We start from the raw sequence: 25,360 nt of genomic DNA on the forward strand, positions 1-25,360 counted from the left end.
ATAGTATGTTGTATCTTGGTGTTTTGACTAGACAGACCTATCTTTACGAGTTGATGAGCTACATTATTTCCCACTCTATGTGTATGCTGAATTGTCCACCCACTTCTACACTGCATAGCTTTTTGGACATCTTCAACCAATTGTCCATACCAAGTCTAGCAATCCTCAACCTTGCTTATTATCTTAGTGACCTCTAGAACATCTCCTTCAAAAGTATTAGTAGAAAAATTGAGTTCTACGCATAACTTCAGAGCTCTCCATAACGCCAAAGTTTCTACTATCATTGGGTGTGCTACACCTTGTTTATTCATGCACATAGACACTGGAATCTCTCCTTGAGCATCCCTTATTACAATCCTTGTACCCATTCTCTTGGTTTTCAAATCGTATGCAACATCCCAATTCACCTTAACTCTATTGCCTTTTAGAGGCTTTCATCTCACCCACCTTCTTTCTGTAGATGCATCGGTTTTAAGCCCCATTAAGCTGCTTTGTGCTTGCTGAAATTGCTCAAGACTATCCCTTGCTTGTTTCACCACCACTTGCGAGCTATAGAAAGTCTTTTCAAAGATAAATTTGTTTCTTCTAATCCATAACCCCTTCATAATGGGTGTCACAATTTCTGATTCGTCTTGCTGTAAGTTCTGAGATAGTTTCTCCCAACTCTTCAAAAAATCACCTTCTAAACTGGCCCATTTTTAAACAGGATTCATGGAGTTAGCCCAAACATCAGATGTAGAAGCACAACTCCACAAGGTATGGCATATTGAATCCTCCTCTCTTTCACAAATAGGGCACAAGGGGTTCTCAATAACTCTCCTATTAGTCAAGTTCACTCTCATGGGTAAACAACCATTGATAGCTTTCCACTTAAAAGTCTTCACCACAATTGGGGAATTCATACTCCATATTACTCTCCAGCAAGTGTCCCTTACTAGGCAACTAGAAACTTCACCCTTCCCTTTTCTTCTTCAACCCATTTCTAAGTGTTATGCACTTTTTACATTAAACTATCCATTCTTTGTGTACCCCCATATTAGCATGTCCCTTTGCCCATACAAACTAAAGGCTATACTACATACTAACTCAACTTGTGCTTCCCCCTACGTGTCTTTGATAACTTCAGCTTTCCAACATCCCATCTCAGCATCTATAAGCTTCTGATCAACTCTAGAGTTACTCTCAAAATTCTTCAGAGGTGGTTGCAAGCAAAAATTAAATAGCTTTGGGATTCATTTATCGACTGTGTGAGTTTATGATCACTTGATTACCATTGGCAAGCATTTTCAAAAGCATATCTATTAAAAATTTTACGTGCAATGATGATAAAATTATAGACATCCTATTTTTCTATTTCGTTTTATCTTAGTTTAGATACCAAAACCACATCATCTCATTATTATAATTTTCCTAAATTCTCACATAAAATACAATAAATAATTCAAAATTTTCAAATTTCAAAACAATAATAATATTAAAAAAAGTATTCTAAAAATATTTTATTCAACTCTCAACTTCTATTTAAAATCATCTCACTATCCAAACTCTACCTAAGACATCCTATGTTTCTATTGAAACGAGTTAAAAATGTTTCGCCTAATGATTCTACCTGTACAGATGAACAACATATTTATCTATCATGGGTTAATAAACAGGGAGGAATCGAGGCGTGAAGGGAGAACTTGCTTTCCGCACGTGAATAAGCATGCAAAGTAAGATTTACTTTTAAGTTCGATGATTTAGTCCAACGTTAATTCATCAACTTGTCTCCCTCTCCTCAAGGACTTTAGTGGAAGGAAACATCATAATCGATTTAAGAAATCATCAATACAGCCTTAAGTACTGATCAACCTAAGATTCCCAAAACACCAAAACGTAAAACATAAGATTGGCTTTTGACACTCTTCCAGCATCTTAATTTTTCTAGCTTAATTATAATTAGGATGTGTGTTCTTGTAACTTTGTATGAATGTATAGAACTATGCCCAATTTTAAAATAAAAAAATAAATAAATATAGAAGAAGAACTATGCCCAATTCTAGCCCATAGTTGGCACGTTACGACCCAAGTAGGTCTAATTTCAGGCCTACTACTTCTACAGGCCCATTCTCTTGTCTATATGTGAACCTCTTCGATTTGGTCTATTGTTCAAAGGGCCAACCCATCTTTAGGACCATAGTTTTGTCTATTTTCTCAGTTTGACCTATCGTTAGAAGGTCAAACTAACCTTTGATTGGTTCATACAAGGATCGATTAGTTATATGGTATATACATTAAGGGAAGAGACCTACTTTATCAAGTTTGAAATGGCCATCCATCATTTTCTTTTCTAATGGGGTACCTTTAGGACTTTGGGAATGGTCTTTTTTAAGTGGTAAGGACAAACCGACAAAGAATGATTATTTTTCATTATTTTTTTTTTTTTGAGTTGGAAAAGAAATACACTAGTTAAAATAAATTTATAAATTAACGTGATTTGATGTGATATATTATATTATAAATTTATTTTTATTATAAAATAGATCTAACAAATTACATAAAATTAATTCAATTTATAAATCTATTTTTATATAATTTTTTTATAATAGTAGAACTTCTCTTATTAAAATATGCTGGTTACATTTCTAAGAAAATATAGGCATGATTTCAAACAAAAGAGGAAAGAGGGTTACAAAGTGTCCATAAATGTGAGAATCATAAATAAATAAATAAAATAAAAAATGGACAAAATCAAATAATATAGGGGTATGGTAAGGTTCCTCATAGATAAGATTCGAGATCAGCTGTCATTATCAGCTCTTTTAGAAAAGGTCAAAGTGAGGCCACATTTTCACACAACCATCCACCACCCAAGCACAGCTCTGTGCTAGTGTTTGTAGCATTGGCAATAGCAGACAAAAATAGAAAAAATAAAATAAATTTTATACATCACACTTTGGTTCTATTTACCTTTCATTCTACGTATCTTATTAGTAAAATATAATAAAAAGTATTTAATAAATAATTATTTAATAGTAATAAATATGTTACATTTTACTTTTAATGTGATGATGGTATAATATATAGAATTTTTTTTAAAAAGAATAATGTTACATACAGTCGTAGAGTATGTAGATACCGTGTAATCGTTTTAAAAAATAGTGAAGTCAACGATTAAAAAATTAATAATTTTTTATGTTGATGTCTTTTTAATTTATTTTTTTTTAAGAAATTATACGATATTTATACAATCATGAATGTAAATATTATTTCTTTTTAAAAAAAATAATAACTAAAAAAGTATTACAGATTTTCTATCCTTTTATAATAATAATAATATGAAGAAGAAGAAGTAGAGAAGAAGAAGAACAAGAAGGAAAGGAAATATAACGATGATTCAAAATAAAAGAAGTTTGACCGATCTCTTCCGTTGTGTGGTGGTGACAGTCATGATTCCGTTAGTGTTTTAATATATTTATTCTCTCTCTCCTCTTCTTTCCTTTTGAGTTTGACCCTCATAGATGCTGATTGCCATGCTTTCCGCTTGTTTTTATTTATTTATTTGCAGTTGGATCAACAAATATTGCACTGATTTCGAACTTATAATAATCAGAAAACATGGTATCAGATGCGAGTTCTAAGATTTATAATAAAATAGAAAAAATTAATTAATTCATGTTACAATTTATTAACTATTGATATTATCCAGAAATAATAGATATTCTAAGATTTATTTTACATGTCTACTTTTTTTTAGACAAACATTCTAATTAATTGTAATCTTGTAAATGATTTTTGTCATTAAGATCTTTCAAAAATAAGATTATGAGACTGTTTGGATAGTGAGATAAAATGAGATTGTTTTATATAAAAGTTGAATAAATTATTATTAAAATATTATTTTTTAATATTATTATTATTTTAGAATTTGAAAAAAAAATGAATTATTTATAATATTTTGTGTAAAAATTTATAAAAATCGTGATAATGAAATGAGATGAGATGAGATGATTTCTAAATCTAAACAATCCCTATATGTGGCTTGTACAGGAAAGTAGATTTTTAGGATAAATGGATCTGATTAGCAGTTCATTTACAGTCCTAGATACGTTGTATGCTTTTATTCAAATGTTCATCGTCTTAAAAAAGACCCATGATGATCAATATACTATATTTGTTTATGAATTATGCTTTTAAGTTCGAGTAATAATATTCATAAAAAATTTGCTTAATTTAGTTACTTTTTTAAGAGACAAAAAATAAATAATCGTTTATATTAATCACTTAAATAATCTTTATTTAAAATATGCAAAGATAATAGGTTTGAGTATTCTCATTGGATTGATTAAATACATCTTCAAAATTTAGTCATTTTCAAATGTCATTTGATGCTAATAACAAAAAATATTTGATTAAATACATCTAAATTTCTAAATTAGTAACCAAATAGTATTTTTGCTTGGAGTGAGAAATTAATATTTTAATATTTAATGAACCAACAGTGATCTTCTATCTTTGGCTAAGTACTGTAGTTGAAATCTAAATTATTTTAAATATGCCCAACTCAATGTGGGGTCTTTTTGGTATAGATTATTCAAATTTTGGGCATCCTTCTTAGAACAACCACGTTGGTTTTATCAAAACTATCTTCAAATTTTGATAAAAAGTACATATTTTTTATAAATCCAAAACCTCTATATCTATTACTCTATATTAAATTAGAAATTAGATTCATCAAAATAATAATATAATATTATTTTTTTAATAATAATAATTTTAATATTTTATTATTGAGAGAGGGAAATGAAAACTTATCACTCATGCATACCCGGGCTCGCAACAATGCTTGCATCCTCTAACTGTTAGGGGAATAAATGAGAATAAAAAACACATTTAATTAGTGAGTAGTAACATTGCAAATTTAAAGAAATCTATAAATTTATTGTAACTTAAAACTTTCATCTCATTTTATTAACTAATTCAATGCAGTTATATTTTGATAAAATTTATCATATTTTACATTTAATTAAATTTTGCCAAATCAATAAAGATGTCAGAGATTATTGAATATAAAATCTAAAAAATATAAATCAAAATATAAAAACTCTTAAATTATATTAAAAAAAAAAAAAAAAAAAAAGACACCTCTACTGAGATGTATTGGCCCCATCAACTTGGTTTTTAATCCATAATAAATACAAGGTCAGACGTTGATGACCTATACCATGCTAGTGTAGTGCCTGGAAAGTAACGTCGGGGGTAAGATTATTAAAAGAGATTCCAAACAATGCATTGACTGTTTTGACAAAAATCTTGAAAGCCAGAAGAATCGAATCGATGATGTACTACAGTGCAGTGAATGTCCTATCCACGTTGGCGTTGAAGGGCAGTACAGTACTCGTAGAAGCAGTGATGGGTAACACTTTGAACAAAAAGGGCAATTTCGGGTATTCAGAAGGAAGCCCTAAATCGGAGGTTGACCTTTGGCTTCATTATCAAAACCAGGGGTGCTCCCAGAATTGCTCTCCTCCAGCCTCCTCCTCCATTATTTTACTCCCTATTTCTTTTATTTTATTTTTTCGAGGTTCGTGCCAGAAAGTTTTAAGGGAATTGTTGAAGCCGTAGAGAGGCCGTGAAAGAAAACCCAAACACAGATAAAAGATACAGAGATAGAAAGAGACTCGCTTCGCTGAAACGGTTTGGTTTTTGAGAGAGAGAGAGAGAGAGAGAGAGAGAGAGAGAGAACGCGCGCGAGTGTGTATGAAAGGGTATGATAATCTCAGAAAGCCCCACCAAATGCCATAACCAGAAGGGGCAGGCAATATCAATTATCATTTATAACAAAAAAGTGGGGTAGGAGAAAGTAAAAAATAGAAGGTTGAATACAGAGAAGCAGAGGTTCCATGGATGCAGCAGACCCACCTTCCACAATATATTATTAACATGAATAATTTACTCAGGGAGAGAAAGTGGTGATACAGCAAAAAAGGTTAGCCTTTTGGTCTTTAATACAGATATCTCATTGGACAACCTCTCCATGTCTACCATTGTCGTGGGCGCCCACTAGCATCTCTTTTGTCTCTCCTTTTCCTCTCTCCCCCTCTCTCTCTCTCTCTCTCTCTCTCTCTCTACAATATTAATCCTTCCTTTGTGTATTAATATTTTCTCAGGAAGTTTTTATTTATTTTTTCTTTCTCATCCTCCCTTTCCATCCTCATCAATAATGATTTTCTCGTTAGAGGTATCGTTTTTGAGGAATCTGAGGAGTTGTTGACGCTTTGGAAAAAGTGGCTGCTTAGCCCCTAAAAAACATGACGTTAAAAGAAGAAGAAAAACAACAAGCTGAATCACAAGTGCACGAGTGTCTGTGATTATGTTGATGTGATCTCTGAAAAATAAATCAGCTCTTTTCTGGCCTTTATTTCCAAAATCTCCATTTTTTTCCCTCTCTCTATCTTTGGGTTGTGGGGGTTATTTGGGATTCATGTTCTTGGGAGTTTCCGTCTAATTCCTTTTTCTTGATTTTATTTGGAGGTTTTGCACTTTTGCTTTCCTTCGAATCTCCCTTTGTGATATTTCTCATGTCTCAACAAAGGCAATTTCAGATGGTGGGTGGTAACAATCCCGGGCAGTACAATGACACAACTTTTACCAAAATCTTCGTTGGAGGGTTGGCTTGGGAGACTCAAAGGGATACAATGAGGAGATATTTTGAGCAATTCGGAGAGATCCTCGAGGCTGTTGTTATCACAGATAAAAACACTGGGAGATCCAAGGGCTACGGTTTTGTAAGCCCATTTCTTTTTCTTTCAATCCTTTAGCTTTCGAATGTTAGTTTTCTATGCTTCCTTTCATTTATTTATATGATTTGGAAAAAGCAAGTCTATTCCCTTGTTTTCTTAGGTTACGTTTAAGGATCCAGAGTCAGCCGCAAGAGCGTGTCAAAATCCATCTCCTGTCATTGATGGAAGAAGAGCAAACTGCAATCTGGCATCTCTTGGTGCACAGAAGACTCGTCCACCAACTCCTCAACAAGGTCTCCGTCTTCTTCATTTCTTTTTCCCTTTTTTGTTATGTCTCAAGATTTTGGTATATAGACAGTTAGGCGTTTCAATATGTACTTGCTTTACAAAGGTTAATGATCCTCAAGTATTCTTCTGATATGGAATCATGAAACAATGTGATACGAGCATGGTTTGGATTACAGGGTATTCAACCCTCAACATGCTTTTTCCATTTTCACAATGGGATTTCTTTCCATCCAGCTCTCTATTTTTCATTCTGCCATCCATTTCAAACTGGGAAAGTTTTCTATTTTATTATTTATCTAGCTTTAAGAAAATAATTTCACTGAATATTTATTTGATGCTAAAATGAAATATATGGGGATCTGAAGGCCCTAGTCTACAGAAATTAATTTTGTTTTGAACCTAAATTTTCAGGTTCAGGGCGGTTTGGACGAGCAGCTGGCGTAGTTACCCCACCTGCTTATCAGGGCACATATTACCATCAACCTACGGGTCAATACACTTATCCTTATTCGGCTTATGGGTAAGCAAGAAAGATCAAAGAGGAAAATCTGTCTAATGTTTTGTTCTCGGTTTTGTTTTGTTTTCGGTTTTGTTTTGTTTTGTCTTTTGTTTTTTTTTTTTTTTTTTATAATTTTATTTAAAAAAAAAAAAAAACCTTTTTGGTCAACTCTCAGGTACACTGGATATTCCCATGATGCGATGTATCCCACGGTTAGTACATAATGTGTATTCATATCTTACAAATGGTAGATACCAATTTCATTTCATTGCTTGATTTTGAGTTTTGATGGAACTATCCCAGAACTATTATAGTGTTTATGGAGGTCAACAATCCTCTCCTTACTATGCCACAACAAGGGCAGCAGGGCCACCTGGGATGTTCCATAATTTGTACCCATTCTATGCGCAATATGCACAAAGTAGCCAGCCTCATGGTTTTGGAGTCCAATATCCCCAAATGGTACAGTACCCATATTTGCCTCATCACTATAGCTCCACTGGGATACTCTCTCTTCCTTCTTCAATGGCAATGCAATCTACAGTCACAGGTAGTACATTTAAGCGATTCTCCAATTTCATTTAAAGTGAATGATAATCATTTTTGATTGATTGGTTGATCGGAACACATTGGCGTCGAAAATAACTTGAGAAATCAAATTCAAAATGCAACAGGTGCAGCAGCAGGAACATCAGGGGTGACTGGAGCAGGTGCAAGTGCTTCGCAGGCCTCTGGAACAGCTTCTGAACAGAATTCATCTACCTAGTCTCAACTGGGGAATAACAATTTCTTGAAAGACTGACAGCTTGGATAGATGGGTGAAACACGTTGCAGACGAAAACAGGGAAAAAGTGAATAGAAAAAAAATAAAGTTACTAATTCAAAAGGATGGCTGATCAATTAGCCTAACAAGGAAAAGGCATCCAAGAATCAAGCGTGGAATCATTCATTCATGGAACGGCACAGAGATATGTTCAAGCTTGTTCCACTAACAGTCTTTGCTTCGTTATCAGCTCATGTTCATCTTCATCATCATTCTTGTTTGTTTAGGACAATATGGGGCCCTTTAATTGTTTGAATAGCCGTTAGCATTAGGATAAGAACCACCTCATTCATTTATGCATTGGGAGGTAGAAACTAAATATTGGCTTTGGATTCTACCTTTTAGACTAATTGCTAGATGGTAACGTCTTGGAGCAGAGAGCATCCAATGACATGAACCTGTTTATATTGGCATTAACGGGCGCAAAAGATTGATTTTATGTCTTTTGAACCCCGATTGGTTGGTCAAGTTGAAAAGGCGAGCTCGGATAGCTCAGCCATTTTGACTTGTAATTTTTCTTTGTTTGTTCATTCTTCCATGATTGGTACTTCATTTTCTTTTATGTTTTAAGAAGATGGGATTAGTTGAGAAAAAGAGGATTGTCTCTTGGCTTGTCTTTCTTACTGATAATCAGCTTATTTTATCTTCCATCTTTCACTTTCACTCATATTGTGGTCTTTCTTTTGCATTGTCACATCTTTTGGCACTATAAGAATGTGTTTAGAATCCAAGGGGATCTCAGTCAATGGGAGTTGGTTCTTTTTCTCTTTAAAAGTTGTGCATGCAGGTAGTGCAGCATGTGCATGCCTGTGATTCTATAAGTATATGTATTATATATATACTCCTAATTACTGATCAAAGGACACTTTTCAAAAAAATGTTGGATGAAAGGGGAAGATCATGAGTTCTAGATATTCAACTTTTACCTTCGTCAAAATCTTCTTTCCTTATTCTCTTTCATAATGATTTTACCCCACTAATCCCATTTCCCTCCTACCACTTTGGTCAGAAAAAAATAAGTTGCTGATATGTTTTTTTTTTTTTCGTTTAATTAAAATGGATGAGAGTTTCGAATTCAAATTTTTCATTTGGAGAACCGATCATCTGCAACTAAGCTCTTGGTTAAGTTGCGCTTATATATTAATTTTTTTATAATAGTTAATGCAAATAACAAAACCCAATTTGTAGACTTTAGATTTGGATTATGAGATGATAGTTTTTTTTTTTTTTTTAGATAAAGGTTGAAAGTTGAATAAAATATTATTTTATTATTATTTTTATTATTTTATGATTTGAAAAAATTAAATTGTTTATTATATTTTATGTTAAAATTTAAAAAAATTATAATAATTAAATGAGATAGAAATTTTATATTTCATCTTAGCTATCAAACCTACCAATCTAAAAAAGTAAAGAAATAAATATTAAAATATTCCTTTTGTTTTTATGTATTTTTCCAAGATGCTCTTTATGTTTTCAATTTTATTAATTTCAATATTGGGTCTGAAAATTTATTAATTAGATCATTTAATTTATATCCGTCAAATACACCAACAACTTTGCCACGTGCCCCTTAAGCCATATAACACTTAATTAGAGCGTGTTGCATATAAAGTATTCGACAAATTAGCACTTAAACATAAAATTAGAGATTTTGCCACCGCAACATGATAAAGGCACAAAAACCTCCTGGAGTGAACTCGAGAGGCCGCAACCTTGCAGGATTGTTAGTGTACCACAAAGTGTGGCTCCCTAGCAACCCATATGATACCTAAAATAAAAGCGATGACGTTTCATTTAAGCATAGCTTTCAATTTTTTTTAGAAAAATGAGAAATATTTTGTTCATAAAGAAATTTGTAAATTAACTAAAAGGATTAATATGACTTGAAAAATACTTGATAAAAGGATTTATTTTTCTGGCAAAATAAATAAAAGAAAAAACAACACATCACATCTAGGGCTGTTCACCAATTCGACCCGACCCGATAGCAAGATATTCCGACCCGACCCGATTATAGGTGCATTCCGTTTACCTGTACTCGATACTCGACTCGATAGCAGTTTTGGAATAGTGTTCCGACTCGGAAACCTTAGGGCCTAGGCTTCTCCTTTTTCTCCTTGAATAGAGCCAGGAGGGAGTCACCAGAAACCTTCACAACTTTGAACCTAACACCGAGAATATCACCGACAGCATGACCCTTTCGACCAAATCTGGCAATCAAAAAGTCGTCCCTGATTTCTGAGATCTCAGCCGAGCCCTCTCTCTTGTGCTAAAGACCCACCAACAGCCACCACTGATTTCGGATCAACCACCCCAAGATTCACCCCAAACTCTCACAGTCCAGATTTTAGCTCGACCACCTAAGCAACGCCAGTAAGATCTCTCTCTCTCTCTTAGATTGTGCTCTCTCTCCCTCTCTTTCGATTTTTCTTTGTTGCGGTTTGGGGCTGTGATCTGTTGCCCCTTCTCTGACCCGAAGAAAAGCATTTTATGACCCCCTTCCTAGAAAACCCAAAGAAAACATCCACACATACCGCATACACGCACAAAAATCATATATTCACAATAACACAGAGAGAGAGAGAGAGAGAGAGAGAGAGAGAGAGAGAGAGAGAGAGAGAGAGAGAGAGAGAGAGAGAGAGATGAGGGAGACCTTCTGAACAACAGATCAACGCCGACGGAGAGAATCCCAACTGTGGAAATTGCGAACAGACTTAACACCGAGGGAGTGCGAGCTGCACATTTTGTGTGGAAACGGGTTACGGGTATTACCCGATAAAATTAAAAATGGTTACGGTATAACCCGTTTTCGATTTTGCAAGTAAACGGGTCGATATTTTGAGTCGGGTCGGGTCGAAAAAAACGTACGCCTCGGGTTTACGGTTAATTTGTACAGTCCTAATCACATCTTGCTATATTAATTTATAAATTTTATTTTTGTGAGATGTATTTATAAATCTAGCATTTTTTAAAAAAAAATGTTAATATTTATAGTCTCCATTTTATCATCAAGCATCACAATTTGGGCCTTCCAGGCCTTGATTCATTTGATGGTTGGAGTTGAGGCCAGGATTCTGCTTTTATCTTGTCAAGGGCCAAGGCTACTTTAGGATTTTAAAATTGAAGGATGAAGGCCTCACGACTTCGATGAAGATATTTTGGATAACCACTCATTCCGATAGGAATGTCTTCCACGAGAAAATTTCTACCTTTTATTTTCCTCAGCAATTTTGCATTGAATTAAAAGAGAGAATACAACTGGAGAGGGCTAATAAAATTAAAACGGACGATAGGACTAATAAATAAGACCTGATCCCTTGTTCCTTGGCTTGCCAAGGAAGAACTATTGCAATAGCAATTTTAAAAGCCAATAGATGGATTTCTCGAATGCGGTTATAACTCACCAGAAGCACAACCACTACCTAGTGTCTTTCTTCCCCATCAATCTGCCCAACTCCCTGTATTAGCTACAATCTGGCAATCGCAGTGATATCAAATGGTAAGTTGGCACATTTTTCCTTTCATTGTTAATACAATTGTCTGTATCAAGTGATTTCAGTTTTATACTTTGTATTATATACATTGGCAAGTGTGTAAGGAAAATGTAATACGCCCAAGCCTGCAGAAAAGCCCAACCAGGCCGCCTGAAGGAACGACGGCATTTTGGTAAGTATATTGCCATTTCTTTTCCCCCTAGTTCTTCCCTTCTGCCCCCTGGGCCCTGAAGGTTTTTCTTTTCCTCCAAATCTTCTCTCCTCCCTGTCAGTCTCTCCTCCATTCCCCCTCATGCCATTTCAGTTTCACTCACAATCTCCCTCTCTTTGTGCCCCACTCCTCGTATTCTCTCTCTCTCTCTCTCTCTCTCTCTCTCTCTCTCTTTAAGATTGCTATTCGGTGCTGCTTGGCCCCACCTCCTCGTTGGTTTCTAGTCACCGGTATCCCCTGCACTTGAAATCTTCAATATCGGTAAGCATCATCTCCCTCTCCCTCTCTTTCTGTCTTGTTTCTTTGGTTTCAATCAAGTTTAATTTCCCTTGGATTGTGCCATAGCAAGTCCCTTGGGTTCTCTCGCTCATCTCCATTCGGTTTCAGCCATCGTGCACCGCCACGCATGACCAAGTTGGTAAGCTGCTCATCTTATCTGTGTGTGTGTGTGTGTGTGTTTATCTCTCTTCCTCTGTCTCGAGATTTACTTGTTCTTTGTTATATACCCAGTACGTTGAGGCCTTTGTGTGTAGGTTTTGTTGCCAGAGCCTTCGTCTTTATTCCGCATTGCTGTTGTTACCCCATCGGTAAGCCCCATACATCTCTCTGTTACATGCTCTCTCTCTCCCTCTCTCTCTAACCTCTCGAGGTCTCACTCCCCCAAACACACCCCTTTCATTTTATTTTGAACCACGATGGAAAAAGGCCACTAGAGACAACCTCTCACCACCAACGTAATTTCTCTTTTTTTCTTGTTCAATTTGAGCATGTTCCATCACGTGATATCTCCAAATCCAACACAGGGAATTTTACATTAGTTTAAACACTCCAACATAAACAAATGAGTTCCACTTAGGGTTGTGATAGACGTAAACAAACTTGACATGACCTGAAAGACTATTCCTGAGATACACAAACTATACTCGAGACAAACGTGATATAAAATTAAAGGATAAAACTCCTGATATAACGTAACGTGATATGAACATAAGATGAAAGACCTGACGTATTATGAGATTAAAAATATTTCATAACATGACATAACATGTAACAAACGACATTTAGTAACATGACATAACATGTAACATATAACAATTCATAACATGACATAACATGTAATAGAAAATATTAGATAACATGATATATGTGTAAAAAATAGCATTACGTGATAGTATAAATTATGTAATAGATAAGTATTTCATGACTAATTAGAAAAAAATAAAAAAGTATTTCATGATTGAATATTATGTGTCATAGATAATCATGAAGTGACATGGAACAGTATAGCATTTATGATAACATGCATGCATAAACTGTAGTTCCCTTACGTATCACACATATACAGTAATTTGATAGTTAAGAGCTAACTTACGGTGATTATCGTGTTTTACGAAGTAAAACACGAAACACGAGAAACTGTAAGTAAGAGTTTTAAATGTTAGAAACTTCAACACTATCAATTATAAATATGAAAAATCCTAACTTAGAGTAAAATAACCATTTTATCTTCTACATATGGAAAAATAACAATTTTATTCATAACTTAAAAATTTCATATTCTAACTCCAAAAATCACTAAAAGCTATATTCCATATATAAATTTTATCTTAAACTCAAATATCAACATAGAAAAAATTAAAACCAAATACAACTATGAAAAAGATCATAGGGCCTAAACTTCCAAAGGCCATATCTCTTGTTTTTGTTACAATTTCTTTCAACTTCAAAACACATGATCAAAAGGAAATATTGCAACAAAGATCCTTCTATCTTAAGCTTAAAAAAATGCTTAAAACATCCAACAAAAATATACTTCTCATAAACACAAAACTTTTTAATAAAAAGATCCAAAAGTTTTAACTAAAATATAAGCCCTTGAATCTCAAGGTTTGACCTACTTAAAAACATCTCTAAGAACTCTAGAAATCCAAAAATTTCTTCTAACATGTTCTTAAGAACTAATATGCTTTGAATAAATACATAAAAATCACCAAAAATTACAAAATCTCACTTGAAGTACTCGGCTACAGCACTTAGTCAAAAACAAATTTTTTTTTTCTAAACTTTGCTTTGATCAAACACTTGTTCCAAGGCATACCATGATGAGATATTCACACCAAAACATCATATGGTTTAAAAATGTGTCCTAAAGAAGATTCACGCATTAAAATTAAAATCACATGGCTAAAAATAAACCAAAACAAGGATCTAATTGAAATCATCAAACTTTTGACCCCGCCGAGTATTCTCTTGCATAAAAATTCATATCTTTGAAACTAACACAAAATAAATTTCAAAATAACATTCTAACATATAGATAAAATGGTTAGTATCATCATATAAATTTATCAAAACCATTGGAGTAAAAATAGACCACAAAAAATCCAAAACTTCATAAAATAGAAACTATTTTTCTTCTTCCAGTTTCTAAGTTTCTAGATCTGAGAAACTCTTTCATCAAAAATTTTAATCATGTAACTAATCTCCAACAAACATTCATATAAACATGTTGAAAACACCCCATAAAAATTTTGGACCAAGATTTGTACATTAGCTTGGTCAAAAACTCTAAACTACAACACACTATCTAAATTATCATCCAGATTGACCTTTCCATATTTGAAACAACTTTTGACCAATCAAATGACTATGAAATCAAATAGAAAAATGTACCCACGGAAAATACTTACAATGGTTCCAAAAATGAAATGCAAAAAGGCTAAAAAAATTGCCTGAGAGAGCTTCTAAGTGTTCTCTCCAAGAACAAAAATGAAAATGGGTGAAATGAGAGAAACGATGCCTTGCATGTCTAATACACTGCTGAAAAGTGAAGTATGGCTTGAGTGACACCTTGATAGGTGGTGATTAGGTGAAAAAAGGTGCAAATAGTGACTTGAAGGGGTTGTTGCTACTACCGTGTAGAAGGGAGGTGGGAGGTGGATTTTTCTCTCACATCAAGTGACTAATTGGGGCTATTAAGGATAGAGGTTGGTGTGCCATGGTTGGGGGAAAATTCCTCAGGAAGTTTTGCTAAGATGGCCAGAATTCATGGGCCATAAACAAGTGGGTTTCATTGGGGTTTAAAGAGGGTTGGGTTAGGGTTTGAGATACTATCAAATTCAAATACAATTTTTCTTGGCCCAATTAAATTTCTAAGGTTTAAAGGATTGGATAACATGAATTTGAGGAATTAATAGCATGTGAAAGTGATTTAATTAAGTGATTAAACACAATGTTAGAATTTAAATCAAATATGGTTTGGAGGCCAACCTTTTAGGGTTTCATTAGGGTTGAACCATCTTTGATTTGGAACAATTTGGATGGTTAAATGGAATAGGGTTTTGCTTAGGTGACATAATCTCACACTTTGACATCCTTTACAAATTTCATCCCATCGTTCCTCTTGGTCCATAAAACTATGAAATGGAAACATATACTTTATTGATATCCAAACAATGATGTACAAAATCTAGTACAGCTAATCTCATACATAAGTGAACCACAAAATATCAGCTGAGATGAGACCAAAACAAAACAAGATTGGATTAGGTGCCAAATAACTGGGGGTACTTGGTTCGCATATCAATTTCCTTCTCCCATGTCGCCTATTGAACATTATGATTTTGTCATAGTACTTTGACCAATGGAATTTTGCGATTTCATAACTCTTTCTTCTTCTAGTCAATGATTAGTACCAGCTTCTCTTCGTAGGTCAAGTTGGACTATAAAGGTATACTATCAAGATCCATCATTGCTGGTGCCTGATTCTCAAAACTTTTCTTCAATGATGGCACGTGGAATAGATTGTGGACTCTATGGAACTCAGTTGGCAACTTTACAAGGTACGTAACTGCTCCCACTTTATCCATTATCTTATAGGGTCCCACATATCTTAGACTTAATTTGCCTTACACTCCGAAACAACTTACTTCTCTCATAGGAGATACCTTCACATAAACCAAATCTCCAACTTCAAATTATATACTCCTCCTTCAGTTATCAACTTAACTCTTTTGTCGACTCTATGTTGTTCTTGTCCTTTCTCTGATTGTGTGGACTTCGTCTATTATCTCTTGCAAGATTTCTGGTCCAAACACTTTACTACCTCCTACTTCATCCCAATTCAATGAGGATCTACATTTCTAACCATACAAGGCTTCATATGGTACCATCTGAATGGTGGTCTAGAAACTGTTGTTGTAAGCAAACTCTACTAGAGGTAATTGCTTCTCCCAATTCTCTTCATATTCCAATACACATGCTCTCACATCTTCCAAAGTCTGAATTGTCCTTTATGTTTGCCCATATGTTTGTAGATGGTTTTCACTACTGAACTTCAAACTAGTGTCCATTGAATTCTACAAACTTTGCCAGAATTGTGAAGTGAAACAAGGGTATCTATCTGATACAATTGTCTTAGGCACTCCATGCAATCTAAAAATATCTGCTATATAAATTGTCATCAATCTCTCCAGAGAATCTGTATTCTTGATGGGTATGAAATGTGCACTATTCGTTAGACGATCAACTATCACGTAAATAGTATTATTCCCGACTAAGGTCCTTGAGAAACTACTACAAAATCCATCGAAATATCTTCTCACTTCCATTTTGGGATTGACAGTGACTACAATTCACCCACAAGCTTCTGGTGTTCTGCTTTACTAATCTGTAGATAGAACACTTATTCACAAATTCTACAATGTCTTTCTTCATTCCTTCACACCAGAAATGCTGCTTCAAATCGTGGTACATCTTTGTACTACCGTGATGAGTAGTGTAAGGTGTGTTATGAGCTTCCTTCATCACCTTTTCCTTTAACTCTTGGTCTAGTGGGATGACTCTTTGGTTCTTGTAATACAAATTCCCATCTTTTCTGATATTGAAGTCCTTCGGTCCTTATGACTTATCAATTTTTTCGATGACTTCAGTAAGTTTGCTATCTTTCTTTTGATGATCTTTCAGTTCTTCCTAATCCAATGGAATGAACTCTTGAATTGTGGTCAAAACTACGTCTTGACTATGGTTCCCAACTAACAGTTTTCTCATATTGCATAAGAGGGAACTTACTTCTGACGATGGAGCAGACGAATCTCCTCCTTTGTTCTTGCAACTCAAAGCATCAACTACCACATTGGCCTTTCTGTGGTGGTACTTGATGTCATACTGATAGTTGCTAATCAATTCCAACCATCTTCTCCTCCTCATATTAAGGTTCTTCTGCTCAAATAGATACTTGAGGCTTTTGTGATCCATACAAGTAATATCTCCAAATCTTAAGAGCAAAAACCACTACAGCTAACTCTAAGTCATGAGTAGGATAATTCTACTCATGGTCCTTTAGTTGACATGAAGCGTAAGCAACTACTTTCTCTTCTTACATCAGCACACATCTGAGTCTTGTTTTAGATGTGTCGCTATACACCACAAAAGGCTTAAGAGGCTTTGGCAGTGTAAGTATCGGTGCAAGCATAAGTCTTTTCTTTAACTTGAGAAAACTTGCTTCACACTTATCACTCCTAACGAACTTCACATTCTTCTTAGTCAAGGCGGTGAGTGGTCCAGAAAATTGGAGAATCCTTCCACAAACCTCCTATAATAACCAACTAGTCCTAAGAAACTTCGAATCTCATGCACACTGGTCGGTCTCTGCCAGTTCGGTACGACTTCAATCTTACTCGGGTCCACTACTACTCCTCCACTAGAGATCACGTGACCTAAAAACTTCACTTCATCAAGCCAGAACTCGCACAGACTGAGCTTGATATATAGCTTTTGGTCCTTAAGTATAGTCAAAGCCATACTTAGATGATTTCTGTGCTCCTTGCTCTTTGAGTATGTTAAGATGTCATCAATGAATACGACAACAAAACTATCCAAATAGGGTCTGAATATCCTATTCATCATATATCCATGAATGTGGTTGAAGAATTAGTTAACCCAAAAGGCATCACCAAAAACTCGTAGTGGTCGTACCTTGTCCTAAAGTCAGTTTTTAACACATTCTATTTCTTGACCTTCAACTGATGATATATGAATCGCAGGTCGATCTTGGAAAACATTACTGCTCCTGGTAGTTGATCTAGCAAATATTCGATCCTGGGTAATGGATACTTGTTCTTGATCGTTACTTTGTTTAGCTCTCTATAATCTATGCACATCCTCATAGACCCATCTTTCTTCTTCATGAATAACACAGGTGCTCCCCACAATGAAGAACTGGGGTGGATAAAACCCTTCTCTAATAGTTCCTCCAACTACACCTAGAGCTCATTCAATTCAGCAGGGGCCATATGATACAACTTCTTGTAAGTCAGAGCTATCGAAGGTTCCAACTCTTTCTCGACCTTTGTTTCTCTATTCGGTGGTAAACTAGGTAACTTGTTACCCAGATGACTAACACAAGAGAGGGGGTGAATTGAGTTGTATTTAAAAAAAATAACAATTATAAATCAAATATACAATATCAAATATAAACAAAATACGAAATAGTAATAAATATAAAGAGTAAGGGTAAGAGAGAAGCAAACTCAGTATGTTAACGAAGTTCAGCCCCACTGCCTACGTTCTCGCCTCAAGCTACCCCTTGAGGATCCCCAAATTCATTATTCAACCTCCTTTAGGTGGAGATAGAAACCTATTACACTTTTGAACAATACTGCTACAAAGGATCCTTGTAGAACACCCTCTACACTTGCAATCACCTTACACGTGGTGATTCAACCATTCCCTATGTAGAATACTTTTTACAAGCACAAGGGTTATACACACTCTTTTATTGATCCAAGAGCTGATAGTGGATAGGTTATCAGAAAACACTCCTCAATGAATGAAATAAGTACAATACAGCTCAAATTATATTTCTCTCAAAATGAACAAGGATTAACGCTCAATGCTTAGAGAAGAAAGAATGAAAGTTTTGAATGAATATTGTATGCTCTGGATGTTGTGAATGTGAAACTCTCAAATGATCTATTTATAGGCATATGAGATTGCATATTCAAATTTAAAAAGATTTACATGTCAAAGACAATATTATTTATTTTTTCAAAAAATTCAAATAAAAGGTTCTTTTTTTTCAATTGTCAAAGACAACATCATTCATTTTTCAAAAATTTCAAATATAATCTTTTACTTTTGGCATATGACAAAAGGAGCACACTTTACTTTTCAAAAAAATTCAAACCTAATCTTTTACCTTTTACATATGACAAAAGGAGCACACTTTACTTTTCAAAATTTTCAAACAAAATCATTTACCTTTTGCATAAGTTAAAAAAAGTATCAATCACTTTTGAAAATATTCAAATAAAACATGCACATGTGAAAGATGATAATCAATTATCTTTAATATTTTCAAAGTTCAACCCTTTAATCAAGGTATGCATATGTGAAAGATGACAATCAATCATCTTTCAAAATTTTTAAATTTAATTTTCAAAATATTCATGCATATGTGGAAAATGTATTTTAATACTTTATAATAAAATATTAATTTTGAGCCTTAATCATAATTTCAAATTTTTAAGAGATTTACAATATTATTCTATGACTTTAATGTGAACTTATTCTCTTCTTGCTCATGCTTGTTTCCTTGATGTGCTTGACTCCATTGTGTAGACAACTTGAACTTGAGACTCATTTATTCTTTGAATTCATTTGTTATCATCAAAATCCATGTGTAGATATATAATTATACAAAACTTGAAATCTTGGGTTCAACAATCTCCCTATTTTTTATGATGACAAATATTTAATAGAACTAAAGCCTGTATTAATATTTAATCTCCCCTTGAGAATGTACGTTAGTTTTTCAAGCAAAAGTATGAATATAATTTCAAACATATATAACAAGTTTAGCAATTAAAACAATGTTAATGTTTTAGTCTAACATTTCTCCCCCTTTTGACATCATTAAAAAGGATCCACAACAAGTAAATGGACTGAAGAAAACGGTGCATTAGTAAAAACTGTAGATAGTTGAAAAAATGGATCTTCGTGACCCGACAAGTGTGGCTGGAGATTTGAAAAAAATCGACTGATGTTGTTGACAAACGAGTATGAAGGCTCTGAGTTTCAAAAATAATATCATTTTCACCGATCGATAAAAAGAATCACATTGCTCTTTGACTTGGATGATAGCTCACCTTGTTCTTTATGATATCTCTATAAAAGCAGTCTTAAAGTTCATCCAATCCGCATCAAGTTTTCTTCTCATCTCTATAACTCATTTGCATTCCTTCAAAATTCTCGTTTTAAGCTTTCAATTCTTTTCTCAATGGCTCATTCTTCTAACATTTCTCTGGATCCATCCATGAGGCATTCTGCACCTTAAACTCCTGTCCTTTTTGCAGCTACCATTGGTGCCATGTTGCAGCAAGAAAATAATAATTTGGCTAATAAGTCAGATTCTGATGCTATCTACGACTTTGTAAGTCTTAGGACTTGCTACTCCTCATTTATTGTTGCTTTTTCTCAGTGACTACAAGTCAGAAATTATGAAGTTGAAAAGTTTAAAGAACAAATTGTTGTACTTCAACGAATTGTTCAAGAGTCTCACACAAGGGAATGAATCATTCAGCATAAGAATAAACAGTTGAAATCTTTATTAGATTCATTATTTCGCTTGCCGGTTCCCATGGATAAGAATGACATGATATTGTATGAAAAGAATAAGCGTCTCAAACATGAGGTTAAGAATCTCAAGTTTATGTAAAAGTATTTAAAAAATCTCTCTTTATTTTTATTAACTCTGGTCTATCTATTAAGAGATATTCATAGCATACATCATACCTATTTCTTTTCTGATCATACATAATCTATATTCTGGTAAAGATTTTGTGAAAATATCTGCTAATTGATCGTATGTGTTTGTGAACTCTAGTACTATATCGCATTTCTGCACATGATCTTGAAGAAAATGATATCTTATTTCAATATGCTTAGTTTTAGAATGTTGCATTGGGTTCTTTGAAAGATTTATAACACTTGTATTATCACATTTGATTGGAATGTGATTATACATGAGTTTAAAATCTTCGAGTTGTTGTTTCATGTAGAGAACTTGAGCACAACAATTACCCGTAGCAACATATTATGTCTCAATAGTAGATAATGCAACAAAATTTTATTTCTTACTAAACCAGGAAACTAGTGCATGACCTAAGAAATGACATGCTCCACTAGTGCTTTTTCGATCTATTTTATAGCCAGCATAATCTGCATCTGTGTAACTGATTAGATCGAAAGATGTGTGCTTAGGGTACGATAACCCTAGGTTAATTATACCATTAAGATATCTAAGAATGTGCTTAACTGTAATTAAATGTGATTCTTTTAGAGATGATTGAAAGCGTGCACATAAGCACACACTAAACATAATATCTAGTCTACTGGCTGTTAAATATAATAAACTACCAATCATACCTCGATATATCTTCGAGTCAACTGGTTTACCGGATTCATCTTTATTAAGTTTAGTTGATGGGCTAATTAGTGTTCCAATTTCCTTAGCACCTTCCATCCCAAACTTTTTCAGTAATTCCTTAATATATTTTGATTGATTGATGAATGTCTCACTTCTTGCTTGCTTAATTTGCAATCCGAGAAAGAATGTAAGTTCTCCCATCATATTTATCTCAAATTCTTCCTGCATAGTCTTAGCAAAAACTTGACACATGTTTTCATTAGTAGCACCGAATATTATATCATCAACATAAATATGAATCAAAAGAATATCATCATTTTCATATTTAATGAAAAGAGTTGTGTCAATTTTTCCTTTTAAAAAACCATTTTCAATCAAGAAACCACTGAATCTCTCGTACCAAGCTCTAGGAGCTTGTTTGAGTCCATATAGTGTTTTGGTGAGTTTGAAAATATGATTTGGAGAAATATGATTTTCAAAACCTGGAGGTTACTCAACATATACTTCTTCATTTATAAAACCATTTAAAAAAGCACTTTTAACATCCATTTAAAAAAGTTTGAAATCTTTATAACAAGCATGTGCAAGTAGCATTCGAATAGATTCTAATCTTACGACTGGTGCATATGTCTCATCATAATCGATTCCTTCTTCTTGATTAAAACCTTAGGCTACAAGTCGAGCCTTATTTCTAGTAATGATTCCGGACTCATCTTTCTTATTTTTAAAAACCTATTTTGTTTCAATAATAGTATGATTTTTGGGTCTAGGTATAAGTGTCCAAACATCATTTCTTTCAAATTGATTCAACTCTTCTTGTATAGTTAGAATCCAAGATTCATTAAAAAGTGCTTCATCAATATTTTTGGGTTCAATCTGAGATAGAAAAGCAGTATGATTGCAAATATTTCTAAGAGATGATCGGGTACTTACACCTCGTGAAGTTTCTATCAAAATTTGTTCCACTGGATGATCTTTCATAAATTTTCACTGTTTGGTTGCATTTTGTATTAAATTTTGATGATCTTTCCTGATGACTCAATGTTGAACTTCCTCTATTGTGTTCTCTTTGTTGAAATTGAGACTTTCCGTGTTATTTATACCTCATATTTTTTCATCAATAGATTTCTTGGAGAGTGGAGAATTAGATTCATCAAATACTACATGCATAGATTCTTATACAGTCAAAGTCTTTTTATTGAATACTCTATAAGCTTTACTATTAGTAGAATACCTAAGAAAGATACATTCATCAGATTTTACATCAAACTTACCTAAATTATCCCTATCATTCAAAATAAAACATTTGCATCCAAATACATGAAAGTAACCAATATTAGGCTTTTTCTCATTCCAAAACTCATAAGGGGTTTTATCTAACTTAGACCTTAGCATAACTCTTTTTATAATATAACATGTAGTACTTACCGCTTCGGCCCAAAAATAACTAGGCAAGTTATTCTCATTGAGCATTGTTTTTGCCATCTCTTGAAGAGATCTATTTTTCCTCTCTACTACCCCATTTTGTTGAGGAATTCGAGGAGCAGAAAAATTATGCACAAAATCATTTTCATCACAAAATGTTTCAATATTTTTATTAACAAACTTTTTTTCTCTATCACTTCGGATACTTAAAATAGTATAACCCTTTTCATTTTGAATTCTTTTACATAACTTGGTAAAGGCATTATGTGCCTCATTTTTATGAGTAAGAAAGTTGACCCAAGTATATTTAGAGAAATCATCAGTAATAACAAATGCATAATATTTTCCTCCTAAACTTGCAACTCTATTTGGTCCAAAAAGATCCATGTATATCAGTTGCAATGGTCTAGTAGTGGAAATATATTTTTTGGTTTTAAAAGAAGTTTTTGTTTGTTTACCAAATTGGCATGCATCACAAATTTTATCTTTAAGAAAATTTATTTTTGGTAAACCTCTTACAAGATTATTTTTTGAAAGTTTGAAAATAAGTTCAATGTTAGCATGACCTAATTTTCTATGCCATAGCCAACTAGTTTTGTTTTGAGCTGAAAAACAAATAGCATCTTGTGAGGTAATTTCTTCAAAATCGATTGTATAAACTTTATTGCTTCTAAAAGTAATAAAACAAATATTACAATCATGATCATTTAAAATAATGCACTTATCCATTTTGAAAGTAACTGTAAATCTTTTATCACATAATGACTTATGCTCAAAAGATTATGTTTTAGACATTCAACAAGTAGAACATCTTCAATTATAAGAGAAGATTTATTATCAATTTTACCTATTCACACGATCTTCCCTTTCGAGTTGTCTCCAAATGTCACGTATCCTTCTTCTTTAGATTTAAGATAAAAAACTTAGTCTTGTCTCCCATCATATGTCTTGAACATCCACTATCTAAAAACCATTTATTTTTACTTATAGAGGACTTCATGCATACCTATAACAACAATTAAAATGATTTTTCTTAGTACCCAAGTTTTTTGGGTCCTTTATTTATTAGTATTAGAAGAAACAAGATTTTTAGATATCCATATGACCCTAATAGTCATTGTATGATTTCTTCTAATAGGACAAGCATGATAATTATGACTATTTCTATTACAGAAATTGTAAATAGCATGTGACATATATGAATAACTTAAATTATTATAATAGTATTTTTTTTGACAAAATTATTTTTATGAAAAAATTTTTGAATATTAGTCTTTGATGTAGAAGGATTATCAAAATTTTTTTTATAAGGTTTGTATTTTTATTTTGGCATATATCTTAAGCCTGCCTTGTCAAAAATACATTTTTGATTACCAAGAAGTTTTTCAAAATTTCTTTTTCCATTTGTAAAGTTTTCAACAATATTTTCTAAATCAGTTTTTTTCTTATTCAATTCAAGATTTTTATATTTCAAAATGATACTTTTTTTCCTTAAAATATCAATTTCATTTGTTAAAGAAGAATTTTTTTTTTCAAAGCTGTATACTTGATACCCAATTTTTCAAATTCTTCATATACCTCTTCTAAAACATTTTGCAATTCATATGAATGATTTTCAATATTATCAAGATTTATTACCTCAATGTCATTTTTAGCCATAAGACAAAAATTTGCTGATTCTCCATTACTTGCTTCACTATCTAAGCTACTTGAATCATCATCCCATGTAACTTTCATTGTTTTCTTGCCCTTGTTTCGATCTTTCTTCAGCAGAGGACAATCTGACTTGATATGACCAGACTTATTGTATTTATAACAAATTAAAGTGTCATTTTTACCTAAATCTTTTTTGGAAAACTTTTTTAAGGATTTCCTCAGAGGAGTTTTATTTTTCTTTAAGAACTTTTGAATTCTTCTTGTTATCATCGCAACTTTTTCATCTTTGTCGTCATTTTCCTCATATTCATCACTTTCACTTTCATGAGGACCAACTTTAAGTGCCAAGCTCTTCTTTGGCTTTCCTTCTTCTTCTTCTCTTTTCAATGTGTACTCATAGGTGATAAGTGACCCAATGAGTTCATCCACTTTGAGCTTCTTGAGGTTTCTAGTTTCAAGAATCGCTGTCACTTTTGATTCCCAGCATTTTGGTAGAGACTTGAGAATTTTTCTTACTATCTCCACCTTAGATAAACTTTGCCAAGAGCTGTCAAGCTGTTTATGATGTTAGTAAAATGAGTGTGCATACTAGAAATAGATTCATCATCATTCATCTTAAACATTTCATATTCATGAGTAAGAATATAAATTTTTGTTTCCTTGACTTGCGAAGTTCCTTCATAAGTAACTTCCAAGTTATCCCAAATTTCTTTTGTCGTAGCACAAGTCATTATTCTATTAAACTCATTTCCATTGAGAGTATTAAATAATAAATTCATAGCAATTAAATTCAAAGTATAAAGTCTAACGTC

At 33.3% G+C, this 25,360-nt stretch overlaps 1 protein-coding gene and 1 long non-coding RNA gene across 4 annotated transcripts; both read left to right on the top strand.

The window, feature by feature from the left end:
- The first annotated feature begins 5,545 nt into the window (after positions 1 to 5,545).
- On the top strand, positions 5,546 to 8,962 carry LOC122311913 (RNA-binding protein 24-like). Of its 3 annotated transcripts, none has more exons than XM_043126704.1 (7): positions 5,546 to 5,968; positions 6,575 to 6,767; positions 6,883 to 7,015; positions 7,422 to 7,530; positions 7,685 to 7,721; positions 7,813 to 8,059; positions 8,184 to 8,962. In XM_043126704.1, exons 2-7 carry the CDS (start codon positions 6,585 to 6,587, stop codon positions 8,273 to 8,275), a joined length of 801 nt encoding a protein of 266 aa, XP_042982638.1. In that variant the 5' UTR covers positions 5,546 to 5,968; positions 6,575 to 6,584; the 3' UTR covers positions 8,276 to 8,962. The 3 variants fall into 3 exon arrangements, with proteins under 3 accessions (XP_042982638.1, XP_042982631.1, XP_042982622.1); XM_043126697.1 differs by having other exon boundaries at positions 5,547 to 5,968; positions 6,585 to 6,767; XM_043126688.1 differs by lacking the exon at positions 5,546 to 5,968 and having other exon boundaries at positions 6,017 to 6,767.
- Positions 8,963 to 11,808: 2,846 nt separating this feature from the next.
- On the top strand, positions 11,809 to 15,975 carry LOC122302013. The gene is made up of 5 exons (XR_006240268.1): positions 11,809 to 12,001; positions 12,219 to 12,301; positions 12,386 to 12,458; positions 12,551 to 12,627; positions 15,752 to 15,975. It is a non-coding gene; the product is annotated as an uncharacterized LOC122302013 (long non-coding RNA).
- Positions 15,976 to 25,360: the final 9,385 nt, after the last annotated feature.

This window comes from Carya illinoinensis, chromosome 1 (genome assembly GCF_018687715.1).
Source record: "Carya illinoinensis cultivar Pawnee chromosome 1, C.illinoinensisPawnee_v1, whole genome shotgun sequence".
Taxonomy (NCBI): Eukaryota; Viridiplantae; Streptophyta; class Magnoliopsida; order Fagales; family Juglandaceae; genus Carya; species Carya illinoinensis.

What these genes read in the sequence shown, in the direction of transcription:
- LOC122311913 (XM_043126688.1), top strand. Translation starts at nt 6,561, where the DNA reads ATGTCTCAACAAAGGCAATTTCAGATGGTGGGTGGTAACAATCCCGGG. An exon ending in TATCCTTATTCGGCTTATGG is followed by an intron (nt 7,531 to 7,684) that starts GTAAGCAAGAAA and finishes GTCAACTCTCAG; the next exon opens with GTACACTGGATATTCCCATG. An exon ending in AATGCAATCTACAGTCACAG is followed by an intron (nt 8,060 to 8,183) that starts GTAGTACATTTA and finishes AAAATGCAACAG; the next exon opens with GTGCAGCAGCAGGAACATCA.